The following is a 16,109-nucleotide window of genomic DNA, read 5'->3' on the forward strand; positions in this document are numbered from 1 at the left end:
CCATCCATCCTATTGAAGTCAATTGCCTAGCAAAGGCATGAATACGGAAAACTTAGAGGCAGCTCTGCATGTTTTATCTCTTTTGGACTTCCAAGTGAGAATAATCACCAGAAAGTCTGGAGTTACTACTGATTATAATACACTGATTTTTTTTTTTTTCTGTCTCCTGTGATTTTTAAACTTCAGTTAGTGTGAACTTTGACTTACATAGCTCTTTACGAATTTTGCAATGTCAACTGTGAAGTTTGAACTGGATTATCTTTCTCCTGAAGGCTTCAGACTTGAGCATGTTTCCAACCCAGAATTTACTTTAACAAGTTTGAATGAACACTCTGAAGATTCTAGTCAGTTCGAACGTCAACACTCCAGTTCTGTCCCCACTGGTAAGCTAAACTTTAGATTATTATTTTTTAGTATCTTACATTACATCTGTATTTTTTAAATGTCAGATATGTAACAAATAAATCTTGATGTCACCTATTCTGTGGTGGTAAAATTGATGCCAATTTTAGTTTCTTCAGTTGTTTTTTCTCAAAATACATAAATAGTTTTCTACAAAAAGAACAGAGGGTTATCCCACTAGAGTGAAATGTCAGGAAACAAATTTATTCAGGACACAGAAAAATGTTAATAGTGAAGTAGATGTTGTGTTTCTGAATGCTCAAGCCTATCAACTCTTAGTTTCGTTTGGGATAATTGATGAAATCGGGGATTTTTATCTGTCAACTGTAGAAAAAAAGTCCTGCCATCTTCATTCATCTCTTTTATTTCTTTTGATATAATTATATGAAGGATAATATGTGCTCTTTACCTTCTCATGAAGAATAAGAGAACATTCTTTTTACTTATGTTATTTTATGACCTGATTTTGATTCTATAGGAGCTGACAGTGTTGATAAAATTCAATATGAAAAAATTTATTTTTTGATATCTCTGGGTGGATAACTTATCCAGCATCCAACCGTTGTCATTTTGTTGCACTGCAGTTTTGAGGAAACAGTGCTGTATACTAATATTCTGCATATCTTAAAAAAATTCTGTGGCTCTGCTTTACAGTGAGCTATGAGATGTCAATAATGAATTAATTGTGCTTTGTAGGAAAAAAATCATATAATAAATAAATATTTTAAATGTTGTTCTAAAGGAAAATTCACTTTTGAGTAAGTTGTTTTATCTCTCCTCATAAAAAAGACAGTATAATGAAAAAAATAAAAGTTAAGCAAAGGCTTCATAGTTCTGGATGTTACAGGACATTAATCTTTGTCTAAAGGAGGAAAAATAACAAATTCCATTTTGCAACCAGAGGATTCTTCTAAGAAAATGTGGCATATTTATTTATTTGAAATGTTTGAAGAGAAGTTTTATATGACTCCCAACCAATTGCTGATTTGTTGATCATAGATTCTTTTGTGTTATATGACTTGTTTTACAGTATAAGCTATTGTATAATCAGGAGATATAATAACTTTTAAAATTTTCTTTCATCCATAATATTATTTCTCTTTCTTAACTTGAAAGTCCTACTTGTATTGAATCTGCAACTTCATACATGAAAAAATCAGGTTTTTATACTGATGAACATAGCAATGGACTTGGACAGGAAAAAGAAGTTCATGAGTAAAGTACTTATTTAATCCTGGTTTAAATACCCATGGTCTTTTCACCATGTTTTTTTGCCTTCTAGTCATCTCTGTTCCAGTTGGCACATCTATTCAATAGATTCAACTGTTGTCTTTATGCAGCTGACAAACGCAGCTGTAGCCTAGATATGAACTCTTCCCTCGCACCTGGAAGACACTTTCACCTCAGTTTCCTTGGTGGTGCTTCAGATTCAACACAAATAAGCTAAACTGCCTAAAAAATGCCTCATTCTTCTTACATCCTTATTTTTGTCAATATCCCCTAAGTCATCTGAAACATTCCTTACCGTTGCAATATAAAGTCAGTGCTTCTTTGTATGCATATTAGTTTAAAATATGTCTTCTTTACCTCTTGTCTACCACTGTGGCACCTGTACTCAACAGGGAGCTTGGCTTCTCTATATCTTGACTCAGTGATTGCCTGACTGAGGGACTGAAAAATTGGCCCTTTTCATTTCCCTGGTGCATGCACCTTATAGTCTTTTAACTGATCTTGCCTTCAGGTTTTCCAAAACAACTCTCTTTGCCCATTGACAGCCACACAGTCCTTCCTAAGCACAAATCTGATCTATTCCCACTTGTGTTTGGGATTTCTATAAGTCAGTGTAACCTGTGTTATAGAACTGGTGCTCTAGGACCTAAATCTTTTTTTTTTTCCAACTTGTCAGCTTCATGTAAATACCTACATCCTACAAAAATGATTTATACTTCCACTTACTGTTCATGCTTTTCTTTCAAAATAATTTCCAATAATTATTTCTCCTTCCTCTATTTAATAAGATCTCACTGAGAAAAAAAAAATATTGTTCCCAAATGCTTACGGTTAACTTTTTATATAAAGGTATATTACCTGTCATTAATTTCTACTAAAAGTTTGTTTATATATGAAAATGTTCACATTGTATTTTTGTTGTTGTTGTAAATACATATGTCCATGGCTTTTCTTCTTTTAGATTACGTTTCTTAAAGGTAATTGCCTTTTCACAGTTGTTTGTGCATATGCATAATGCACATGTTACAAATATGATGAACTAAATTACCAAATAGTAAAGTATAGTTTATCTTTTAATGTATTTTCTGTCATAGGAAGCACTTGTTTAAATCAAGTTATGCTTTTTTCTTTCCAAAATCCTATGTGGAAATTATCACACAATTTTTTGCTTGATGAAAACATTGCACAGGATAGTATCAATGTGGAGTTTGTCCTTCATTTGAACTGTTTATGGAGCATTGAGTCAAGTTGTATTCATTCATTTAAAATATACTAATTGAATATTTATGACTGAGAGTGCTTGAGGTGTCTACCTGAAAATGAAAATGAGGTAACAGTAGAAGTAGGGAAAGAATTCAGTCCTTTTATCTCAGTGGTCTGACAGTATGTTTTTAACATGCATAAGCACGTATCTCTATCATGGGAAAAAATATACAGGTGAATGTTAATGCATAGAAAGTTGAGCATTTGTGTCTAAAGAAAAATAGATTCCATTGTCAATAAAAACAGTATTTATATCTTTCAATTATATGATACCTTAAAGATAATTAATACATACAAAATAGAGTTCATTTATCTTGAACTTCATTAAATGGGAGAATCCAAAGCTCAGAGAAGTAATGTAAATGGACCTAAGCCATACACATAGTGTGTGTGTGTGTGTGTGTGTGTGTGTGTATGTGTGTGTGTGTGTGTGAATGGGTGGTAGCAGAGACAGAGGAAAGTTGAAGAACTCTTAATCTATTTTCTGCTTCTAAGAGTTTAGTGTTCTTTCTTTGTGCTCAACACTGCATGGAAATTATGATTAAAAACAGTCCCATAAAACAAAAATGCTTCCTTATGTTTTGAAAATGGATTTTATCAGTAATTAGAAATGAGTATATAAACATCATCCCTGGATTGTGGAATGTGCTTTAAATGACTTTTAAGGCTATGAACATTTCATCATCATGATCATCATCGATATATATGTACATATCTATGTATGTATATAAAATGTTACTTTATCATACTGGAAGTTATATGACTACCAATGGAGCATACCTGTTTTAATTCTTTTTATCCTTGTAAAACAAATATGTCCCACTGGTACTCATATAACTTCCAGTATGATAAAGTAACATTTTAACCAATATGTGATTCTTAGTTCACTTAGCCAATACCATAATCTGTTAAAAATTTCCGGTGGTCAAAAATCTTTTGGCCATAGTGGATATTCTAGAATTTTGTCTATAGCTTCACAACGCAGTCTAACATATTTGAGAATGCATGTGATTCAACTTTTAAAAAGTTTGCTGGAGTGCCTGGGGTGACTCATTCAGCTAAGCATCCAACTTCAGCTCGGGTCATGATCTTGTGGTTCGTTAGTTCAAACCTTGCATTGGACTCTGTGCTGACAGCTCAGAGCCTGGAGCCTGCTTCAAATCGTGTCTCTGTCTCTCCTGCCCCTCCGCCACTTGCACACTCCCTCTCTCTCAAATGTAAATAAACATTATAAAAACCATTTAAAAAAAAACATTGCTAATTTGATTTAATCTAGGATTTTGTATGCTTATTAGATTCTAGAACGCTTTACATAGAACATTTCCTAACATCCTGTGAAACTTGCTTTGGTGATTGATTTGGTGTTAAAGAAATGAATTACATAATACTAATGAAGTAATTGGAGAATGCTATAAAATGTCGAGATGAGGTCCCACTTAGTCACAAAAAAAGGAGTGCCACTTTGGGCAAGGTTCTAACATCCCTCCTGGATGATTCTTCTAATCTGAACAATGTCTAGAATAGATCTCTTGATTTTAAAGGCCACTGACAACAATAAAAATGGTTAATGAATATAATTAGATTTAAAGCATTCCCAAAGCATGTCATTAAGCTAAAGACAAGAATATGAAGAGAAAAAACAAAGCCTCTGTTTACATATAATTTAAAACATTAATAATGAAAGTAAACATATGCAAAGAATTTCTAATTTATGAAGTTCTTTTACATTGGATTTTCATAACCATTCTAGAGATCAAATAATTTTATTACTCCCATTTTTATAAATAAAGAAACTGCATATCAGTGATATTTTACAGTGAAATTTTAGTAAGTGACAAACCAAGAACTCGGACCCAGACTTTTTCCAATTCCAAATATTATTGCCACTCCACTAGTATAAGTTCAAGTTCCAGTATTACTACTTACCCTGCTACTATGACAATAATGAAGATGACAAAAACAGTATTTACCATTTTATTGACAATACGAAATACTTGAATCCTGATCTCATTTTACTCTTCTATAATATTTTGAAGCATGAAGAAGTCAAATGTTACTATAATTGTTCATCATATTTCAAGTATAGATTTATACATCACTAATTTACACAGTAACTTGCTATTTTCAATTCAAAATGGTTGAGCTGAAATCTTTGTAAGAAAAGACATTTCAATAATTTACCAATCCAGGTAAGACTACTTGGTCTATAAAAGTGTTTACATGGGGATTTTAAATAATGATTATATTAATTTTGAATGAGTCCTGTATATTTGTTGAGTCATTTGCAGAATGATTTTGTAGTATTAATCATCTTGTCCTATCTATATTAGAAAAATGTATTGAATTCAAATAGTTCCTAGCAAACTAACCCTAACTTTTGAGCGGTTATCATTAAATACTAGAAATTGACCCATGGTCGCTATATTTAAAACCTGCCTTTAAATCATTTCCATAAAAATTTCCTTCTATATTTTATCTTTAAAAAAAATAACAAAATAGAACCCCAGGGACACCTGAGTGGCTCAGTCAGCTACGCTTCTGACTCTTGATTTCTGTTCAGGTCATGAACTGAGATTTAACCTTTTTCCTGAGATTGAGCCCTGCATCATGGCTCCACCCTGAGCATGGAGCCTGTTTGAGATTATCTCTCTCCTTTCTCTGCTCCTCCCTCCTCACATGCTTTCTATCTCTCCCTTTTTCTCTCTCAAAATAAATAAATAAACATTTTTTAAAAATTCCAAATCTTAGCAAGGTGCTGGTATATTATAGATTGAAAGCAACATTTTGAGCCAAGTAAGAAACCTGTCTGTTGCTTTATTTATAGCTGAAGATTAACTTGAAATGATTTACCCAGAGTTACATACTTACTAGTAAAATTTTATTTTATTTTTTAAAAATTTTTAATGTTTTATTTATTTCTAGGAGAGAGAGAGAGAGAGCGTGAGAAGNCCATACTAGTAAAAATTTAAAAAGCTGGGTTTCATGATGTTTTGTCCATTATAGCTGATACTAAAATAAATATCTCTGTCAAAGATTTCTTGGTATCATATCTTCCTGATAACAGATGAAAATAAATCTATTCAGCTGAGATTTAACAGTTGTGACAATGAAGTGTTGTCCTTTCCTAAAAATAGCAATTTTGGGGTGCCTGGGTGGCTCAATTGGTTAAGTGTCCAACTTTGGCTCAGGTCATGATCTCATGGTTTGTGGGTTCGATCCCTGCATTGGACTCTTAGAGCCTGGAGCCTGCTTTGGATTCTGTGTCTTCCTCTCTCTCTGCCCCTACTCTTCTCATGCTCTGTCTCTCAGAAATAAATAAATGTTTCTTTTTTTTAAACAGCAATTTTTAAGGTCTCATATGATCTCAAACAAATACCATATTTTCAAAAAAAAAAAAAATGGTGTTAACACTATTCATAGTAGCCAGAGGAGTAAAGATAAACATTTGTAAACATTACATATCCCCATCAATCTACATGATCACACACACACAGTCAGTCATTGCATTCTTTTAAGAATTTGACTGTATTTATCTTTCTGGATATGTCTTAGAACCTAGAATTGACTAACCACTCTGCTGAAATTCTAGCTGTACTAAAGTTAGCATAAAAAAAAAAATCTTCATCATCATGGTGACTTAGGGCTTTATGAGTTAAGCTTTGAGAATGTTATTTCTTTGTCTAGAGAAGAGCATTACCTCTAAGGATATGTAAGACAATCTAAAGAATAGAATCTATTCTATGACCTTGGGATAGAGGATGGACATCCAACTAATTATAGTCCAGAAGACCATCTCTGACCAAAATATGAAAGACCATTGTGTAAAAGAATTCTTGTTCAGTTAGAAGCAATTAGAGGTTCTAACTTTTTGAGATACTTAGAACTATGACCAGTTGCCACATGACCAATGATAACTATTATGCTACCATCATCAACTGTTTATATTTATTAGATATCTACTCTGCGCCCAGCTCTCTGCCAGTCTCTGTGAGAAATTTAAAGTATTTGGAAGTTCCATTGCCTGCTCTAAATGCTCTAAGTCTAGTTATGAAAAAAAAAAAAAATCCATGTGAGTGAAATAAGTGACCATCTCATCCTGTCTGTTTCATTTAGGACAGGAACACATCAGCTGGAGAATAGTGCTTTAGCAGGGTGGTTCCTGAAGTTCAAGCATAGCTTGTGGATCATTTGCATTAGAATCACCAGGATGCTTGCAACACTTGAAGATTCTAGGGTTCCCTCCCAGACTCTTTATATGTAAACTTTGTGTATGCAATCTAGGAATCTAGATTTTAGAAGTTCTTCATATTATGTATATATACACTGAAGTTTGAAAATCAATGCTTTTGTCAAGGCAAAAGTATATTATGGCACATTTTCAGATAATTTCTGATCATAGTAATCCACAATCAACTATAGCTTTTTTGTCAAGAGGCTTTTATAGTAAGATTGTTAATCCATTGATATACTTGACAGTGTTTTCCTATTTTTCTTACATTACATATTACCTTCAGATGAATTCATATCAAATTCTTCCAAAGAGCCCTACCCCTCATACCTTATATAAAACATTTATTTTTCCCTGTATTAGGTGCCCCGAACTATCCATTTCCGTGGAATTGATATCAATGTTAAATGCTTATTTTCTGCATTTAATCTTTCATTTGTTTTGCTGTTTGATATTGGGTGTAGCTTTAGGCTTTCAGTGCAGTTTTATCAAATAGAGAAAAAACTTCCACAGGATAAAGGATATGTTCTACTTCTCCTCTGTTCCCTAAAGAGAGACCAGCAGAGAGCTCTATGAACAGAGGAGCTGAATTGCTTGTTTCGAATATGACTTTACCAAGATGGACCAATTGATGGAAACCTTCACTTCCTTTGTGGAATTTTTTAATATAACTCTGATCTCTTAATGGCTCTGCCTAGGGGCCTTCAACTCATTCTGTCTTAAGAAGAGCAATCTAGGTTCATATAATATGCATACTTTGGCTGCTGTGGTAAAATGAAAAGTTAATGCTAATGTGATGTTGTAAAATGAAATAACCCCAACAACCATCATTTCGTTAAATGCCTGCTGCAAATATTCTACTAGGAATCCAGTACATCTATTATAATTCAAAATGATAAATTTAAAAGTGGCCTTTCTGATAACATACAAGGTTTGCTAATGGAAGTATTGATAAGTGGCCATTGCATACTGCAAAACCCTTGGTGGAGTTCACTAAACTAGATAGAGTTAGAGATAGATACAAATACATAGATATTTCTCCTCAAAAGTCTCCTGGTATTATGTCTTTCTGAAAGCAGATGAAAAAAATATTACTCTTTTTTTTGGAATAGGCCTCAATACCTTGGTTTATATAACACTTCATACAGGAAATCAAGGATTGCAGTGAAATGTTTACGATGAGATTTGCAGGTTGGCATGGTGAAAGACAGCCAGTCTTTATTCATAAAGTTCTTTCTGGGAAGCAGTTGACAAAGAGTTCTCTATAAAGTAGTGGGTGGCTTCTCATCTTAAAGTATAAAATCAGATATGCTACTGATAATTTATAACCAGTTATAGAAAATGTACTTTACTTAACTTGCAAGTATTATTCTCTTTAAAGTACAGTAGATTCTAGAGTCTAGAAATTATCATATCAGCTTCATAAGGTTTTAGGCCAATTTTTCAGGGAAAAAAATCATAGAACAATCTGATTATCAGGCACAAAGAGAGAAATAGCTGCTACTGACTCCAGAGTCACATTGCTCCTGCTGAGATGATAAAGTTTTCACCTCTGCTCTGACCCCAGAGTACACTGAAAATTACTGAGTAGACAGGAAAGATGCACAGTGATACCCCTCTATCCCACCCCTATGCCCTGATTGGTTGCTTCTTGAGTCACTGCTGAACTTCCTTTCTGGAGTGGGATGAACTTCACAGGAAACACATTGGCCAGAGAATAGTCAATGGGCAGACCCAAAACAAAACAAAACAAAACAAAAAAGCCACTCTGGACCTATTTCCTTGTTTGAAAAACAAGGGACTTGGAGAGTACATTCTCTGATTTTTAATTTTTTAAGCATTTGGTTTAAGAAAAAAATAACAAGGTTCTATCAGGAGTGTCCATCTAGTTCTGCAAGTCACTGTAAGTTCTGCTTAATATAAATTTGCACACTGGGGAAACTCATCATTGGCTCTGATCCCCCAGCTTCCTATGGCTATGTGTGGTGACACCCATTACTGTTGGACTTTCTCAAAGCTCATCGTGCTACATGACATGGGGATAATTTCATGTCCTCAAGAATGTTGGAAAAACCATTGCTTGTCCCTTGAGTCAGCTGTGGTGGATCCTATTATTGAAAGTGGTGTTTTGTCTATTTTTAGATGACCAACGAACCACCTACATTTCCCATGTTTGTATCTTACTTTCACATTCTCGAGTTTCAGCTTTCATTTTGCTTGTCCTTTGCTTTTCCCTGGTCTATAATTTGAGTTCTCAAAAGCTAAATATACTTGTTTGTGTTCTCTGAAAATTCTATAGAGTGTTCTTGCTCCCATTTGTAAGTAGAAAATATATAGACTACAAATATAATCTTATGTTTAATATTCTCACGTTTGACTTGTTATAAGTAAATCCAAAAGCCTGTGTATTTATTTTCATAATTTTTGAGCTACACATTTTAACTGAACACTGACTGATATAGAAGGAGTTGTCTACCTAAGAATAGACCCTGTCAAATAATCCAGTATCTTCATGTAAATTAAAATTGTTATTTTACATAAACAACAGTAGAGAGGTAATTGCTTAGACCCTAGGCAAGCTACAGCTCAGACATTGCTCTGATACTTCAGAATTGTATGATTTCTGTTGTCTGATTTTTGTGACTCAGAAAACAGTGAATCTCTTTATGTTTCTATTTCCTTATATATATTAAGGGTATACAACTCTCTACTTCAAAGAATAGTTAAGAATATTAAATAGCAACAACAGCAAAATATTTAGCCTGTAACCAGTATCTAGGAAATGCTGTTATTCTAAGTATATTATGTACAGTAGATTATATATTATAATGGTATTGTAGAATGTGGTGATTGACCACCATATTCTGCGCATTATATAGTCCATCTGAGACAAATTGCAGAATCTATGTAGGGCAAACTGACCTGCTCGAATCCAAGTACAGTTGTCCACAGGAACATATGACTAGGCAGAGAATAAATGTTACAAACTTCAGAAGCATTTATTTTATTTGATAAATTATCCCATTAATGTTTAATATTTAAAAAAGGAGGGTTGGGTAGGGAGTAGAATGAATACCTAGATTAATTTATATAATAAAATGCCAGACTACAAAGAAAATTCTTGTTAGCTTAGAGATACCTGTGGCCTTTAACTTTTCTCTAATAGAGAGACATTTCCAGAGGAAAGTTTGTGAAGCACTGGAAAGAAAACAGGTGTTGGTTGCATGATAACCATGGTTTCATTTTGCTCTTGATTAGTGATATCCCATGATGCCACTGGGTACTCATGGAATTTGATGAGGCCAGTAATTTGTCCTAGATCTAGTGGGTTAGTTTTAGTATTGCCATCATGAAACAATGTTCTCTTCTCAGAGTACAGTTGGGAATTTTACTTTACTTCATTGAGATTTGGGAAAGGGAGATTTTTGTGTGTGCTGGAAATTAAACTTCTGTATTTTGTTCCCATTCCAGATAAAAGTAGGCAGAGGAAAGTCTTCCCTGTGTTCATCTTTAAGAGATTATATAGCCTCCTTGAAGGGAGATGCTTTATCTGAATATTGAATAGTGCATTAAACAAGGAAGCAGAGATATTAGAGACAACCATGCACTATCAAGTAACTTCACTAAACTTGTAGATGGGAAGAGCTAGATTCAGAAGCTTCTCTTATATGAGAATATGAGAGCAAGGCCAAGAAAGCATGATTGGTAGGTTACCTAAGACTACACAAATAATTAGAGATATAGGTCAGTCTGTAATTTTCTCTGTCCTGTATTGTCAAGACTTCAAGTGTCTTCTAACTCCCAGGGGTCATCATGATAAGAGATGGCATGGACTTTGCCATAGGACAGCTCTAGCTATGACTCAAACACATAGATTTTAGAACTTGTGAAAGTTACTTAATATTTCTCTGCCTACTCTTAATGGAATCCCCACTTTACAGAATTGACTATGGGATTGAGAAAATGTATGAAAAAAAAAATGCCTTGTACAGGGACAGGGCTTAAAATACATATTTAATGGATCTGAGATATTTCCTCATTTCCCATTTTCAGTGTTTTGCCTATCTGTATCACTCCCTTGTGTCTCCTCAACTCAAAACTTCCTGGGCCATTCATACGAGCTGTTGTGAGGACTAGGCATAATGAATCTAGAAAAACAAAGTGTTCTAATATATATAGATATAGATATAGATATAGATATAGATATATAGATCACTATGAGTTTTCTAATTAATTCTTGCAAACACAGAATTTTTATTTTATTTTATTTTTTTAATGTTGTTATTTATCTTTACGAGAGAGAGCACGAGTAGGGGAAGGGCAGACAGAGAGGGAACCAGAATCCAAAGCAGGCTCCAGGCTCTGAGGTGTCAGCACAGAGCCCGAAGTGGGGCTAGAACTCACGAACCATGAAATCATGACCTGAGCTGAAGTCAGACGCTTTACCGACTGAGCCACCCAGGCACACAAACACACAATTTTTAGAGCAGACTTCCCTGAGAGTGATTTATGATTGATTTCAAGAAGATAAAGACCTGGGAGTATTGGTCTAAACATTTCTGGTAATATAAGAATCCTAATCTCAGGGCACCTGGGTGGCTCAGTCGATTAAGCGTCTGACTTTCAGCTCAGGTCATGATCTCACAGTTCGTGGGTTCGAGCCCCACGTTGGGCTCTGTGCTGACAGCTAACTCAGAGCCTGGAGCCTGCTTCAGATTCTGTATCTCCCTCTCTCTCTGACCCTTCCCTGCTCATGCTGTCTCTCTTTCAGAAGTAAATAAAACATTAAAAAAAAATCCCTGTAAGAATCCTGATCTCATCAGTTGTTGGTTTATTTTTCTTTATCAATGAAAAAATTATCATTTCCCTTTATCTGTCCTGCTCATGTTTTCTTCAGAGTTCTTATCTGATGCCACAGTAATTAAACACAATCTAGTGTTTCATAGTTCCTCTTTTCCACTGAATATTTGGCTCTTTCCAGCCAAATTTCAGAATTTAGGCTCTATTTCCAAGGTAAAAATGGAGAAAAGTCTCAAAGCAAAAGATTTAAAGAAGTGGTCAATTCTATAGCAGAGTCAAGAGCATGGAGTTAGGTAATCACTTGGCTGACATATTAAATGCTACATATTTCATAATTTCTGGTGACCACACAATAACCACAGAGAGCTTGGTCATTTTTTCCATCTCCTTTTGCCTTGGAAGCCAAATGAAATTATTCTCAACAGTTAATCTACTATCCTTACTATAGCCATCCTTCAAATGTTGAACTGTTATAAAGTTCTTTTAACTCAATAAAATACATATGCAGACACTTTTAAATTTGAATTGAAAGGGGCATTTCATCATGGGCAAATGATGAGGAGAATAAGTGGAAGTAATGGAAGTTCAATTGTATATATTGTTTATTGCCCATGAGTTAACAATATAATGTAAAACCTACTAAAATGTGAGACATTGTACAAGGTTAGAAATAAATTAAAAGGAGACTAAAAAATATGGTGTCATCTCCTAGTGTTAGAGAAGACATTCACTCATTACATTAATACTTACTGAGTAACCATATATACAATGTACCATACACACAAATATACAAAATATACATTTGTACCATATATACAAGGTACTTTGATAAACACCCATTAATATATCCATGTGTGCAGGTGTGGCTAGTATCAACCTTATTTTCCCTGACATGCCAGACTCCAGTGGCATCTCTTGCCCCATTCTCGTCCGTAAGTGTCCAGCAGTAGCTAGGGTACTTTTTTCAGTCTTAGACTTGCGTTCTCATCTCACCCTGAATGTGGTATTAGAATCTTCAGTGGTAGAAGAAGGAATAGGCAACCATGGACAAAAGGAGAGCCTGCGTGGAGAATTGTGCAATATAGTCCCTGTGTACATGTGTCCATGTCCATTTAATTTTAGTCTTTAGTTTCCTGAAAGGTAAGCTAAGGAAGAGTCTTCCCCAGGGCTTATATTCTATGCTTCTATGTCATGATGTCTTTTTGTTAGAGTTCCCCTACTGTTTCTTTCTAATGCACACCCTCATGGGTCCTGACTTGGCTACCATTCTAATACTCATCCACATTAGACTCCTCATTGCCCACAAGTATCACATTATGTTCTGCATTATTCCCCCCCCACCCCCGTCATCTCATTCAACCCACCTGGTGGAGCATCTGTGCCTTCTGCCTGACGACAGCCTTTCTAATGCAGAATACCCTCACCAGAATATGGGAGGCATCACAAATGATTGGGGATGAGCACTCTCTTCCACGTCCCAGGTCCAATGGGCAAGAGGCAGAAGCAATGTTTATTATTTTTTTCTTCTAGTGTCAGTGGCAGGTGTTAGAGAACAATAAGAGATTTAGGATAGTTATGGAAAGTCAAAGTGAAATTTTTAATATCGGTCACATGATGAATTAAATTTTGCTAAGCTATCCTGGAAAATTATCATACTGTATTATTTTAGGGGTTTAGGGTTTTCTGTCTTTCATGCAGTGAACTTTAGAATTTAACTCTCAGAGCACACAGAAGTTGCTCGTAAGTTGGAACTGATCAATCGGGAAAAAATGAGGTAACTGTTCATTATAGTGTGTGCCAAAGGAAAAAATCAATGATAAGGGATATGTATTTTGAACTTCCAGAAAAATAGATCAATATGGCCCAAGGAGAATAGAAAAGGAAAGAAGTTTAAAAGAATGAAAGAGGACATCCCTAGGAAAGGAAGAGACATAAATTGACCACAGAATATGGTATCATAAATTTTCATTTATGTGTCGATGTATGCATATGTTCATTATTTTATTTTTGGCCACAGTTGCATACATTCCTCTTTCTTCTAACATAAAGGTTCTGGATTTTTCTTGGAGAATCAACCCCTTTCCTACTCTTTGATGATATCATTTGCACCCATAATTTAATCTGTGTCCAAGGTTAGAATTCCTTCCAATTATTTCAGTTCTTGGGCCAATGAATTGTTTATGGGATACTGCTCCTTTGATTTGACTCTTTTATCAATTATAGTAGAAAGAGTTCTCAATAGTGATATGTTGATAAATTTCTAGTTTTTGGTAGGAAAGTGACAAGAAAAGGTCTGCTTGGCTATAGTGAAAGATTTGTGATGTAGGATAGTGAAAAGTAAGTTAAGTATGGATAGTATAGTAGGCCTCAAATGCCAAATTAATAGTGTTTACCAGAACATTTAACAGATACCTTACTATTTCTAGGTGACCCATTTTAGCTTTCCCTCACTTTTTAAAGTCAAGGCCTTGGTAATATTAGGCTGGGGCCATAGCCAAACCATCATTCTTAACTCAAGGATGTCTCACAAACTGTGGCCTTAACCTCTGTTCTCAAGATTTCTGGCTCTGTACCCTTTTGGAGCTAAAATAGATAAAAACTAAGACTCATATAGAAGTTTAATATGTCCCCAAGGCAACATTGAGATTCTCTTCCTCCCACTAAGAAAAATTTTTATTTAATTTGTAGGGGGAGGAGGAGGAAGTGGCTAATCTTAGGCTGTTTACAGAAACTCCTCCAGGGGTCTCAGATTGGCCTAGCCTGTCTGATTTGTTCTATTTCAGGGTGGAATCCATGTGGGTCCTTCATGTTCCTGTTTTTCATTTCATGCAGGGATGGGACCTAGGCATAAATTTATACTTGTGTAACCACTGAGAGATGTCACATTTAACCATCTGGTTAGAAACTAGGCTAAAAATTCTTCTAATCTCTGAGAAGCTGTGACTACAGAAGTTGTTTTTAGTGATTTCTCGTGTCTCTATATATTCAGGTTACCATAGGGGACCAATGTCAATGGATTTTATCTTCCTTATGTGAATAAACTGATTTTTTTTCAGAGGATGGTTGTAGGACTAAATACATAAGTATTTAGTCTTGGCAGTTGTGGTGTATAGCAATTGCAGCCGTTCACATTTTCCTATCTTTATGGAAAGTGTTAGCCTAGTTTCTTTTAGGAAATCTTCCATTGTCCCATTAAATCATGACATTGATTGATAAAAGCACATTCTCTGAGAGCTTGATTTATGACCATAGTGTATCCTACTTATTTGGAAGGTAGACTAAGCTTGGGGTGCCTGGATGACTCCGTGGGTTAAGCATCTGAATCTAGGTGTCTGTTCCTGTCATGATCTCACAGTTTGTGAGATTGAGCCCTGCATCAGGCTCTGTGATGACAGCACAGAGCCTGATTGGGATTCTCTCTCTCTCTCTCTCTCTCTCTCAGTCTCTTTCTCAATAAAATAAAATAAACATTTTTAAAAAATAAAAGGGAGACTAAGCTTGTCCAATCAGAGTGGACTTTAGGACTTTAGTGAGGAATGCTGAGCTTACCTTCTGAGCCCGGGTGAAGGGTATGAGGCTGTAACTGAAACTTGAATAAAACATGAACCAAGAGCAGGTGTTGTCAGGGACTATCAGTGGAGATGAATGGTAGAGAAAACCCATAAGAAGCAGAGCCAAGAGACTGGAATTACTACAGTATTTGAGTATTAATCAGGCTCTAAGTGAAGTTAATATGAACCTGGAGCTCAGTCGAAGTAAGTCCATTATGCTTTCCCAGACAAGCTTATATCAAGATTTATGTAGCTATTTATGGGGCACCTGCATGGCTCAGTTGGTTAAGCATCCAACTTTGGTTCAGGTCATAATATCACAGTTGGTAAGTTTGAATTCCGCATGGTGTTCTGCGCTGACAGCTCAGAGCCTGAAGCCTGCTTCAGATTCTGTGTCTCCCTCTTTCTCTGCTCCAACCCTGCTCATGCTCTGTCTCTCTCTATTTCAAAAATAAATGACCACAGAAACAGACACATAGACCAATGGGATAGAATAGAGAACTCAGAATTGGACCCACAAATGTATGGCCAACTAATCTTTGACAAGGTGGGAAAGAGTATCTTTAACAGATGGTGCTTGGAGAACTGGACAGCAGCATGCAAAAGAATGATACTAGATCATTTTCTCACACCCT

At 35.2% G+C, this 16,109-nt stretch overlaps 1 protein-coding gene across 1 annotated transcript in view; it reads left to right on the top strand.

The window, feature by feature from the left end:
• Positions 1-229: 229 nt before the first annotated feature.
• ANO3 (anoctamin 3) overlaps positions 230-16,109 on the top strand; it is a 398,432-nt gene continuing 382,552 nt past the window's right edge. The window contains exon 1 of the mRNA XM_077761423.1: positions 230-383. Within this exon, the coding sequence (XP_077617549.1) occupies positions 230-383 (154 nt within the window). The remainder of the gene's footprint in view (positions 384-16,109) is intronic.

Source organism: Crocuta crocuta, unplaced genomic scaffold, assembly GCF_008692635.1.
Source record: "Crocuta crocuta isolate KB4526 unplaced genomic scaffold, BGI_CrCroc_1.0 scaffold884, whole genome shotgun sequence".
Lineage (NCBI taxonomy): Eukaryota > Metazoa > Chordata > Mammalia > Carnivora > Hyaenidae > Crocuta > Crocuta crocuta.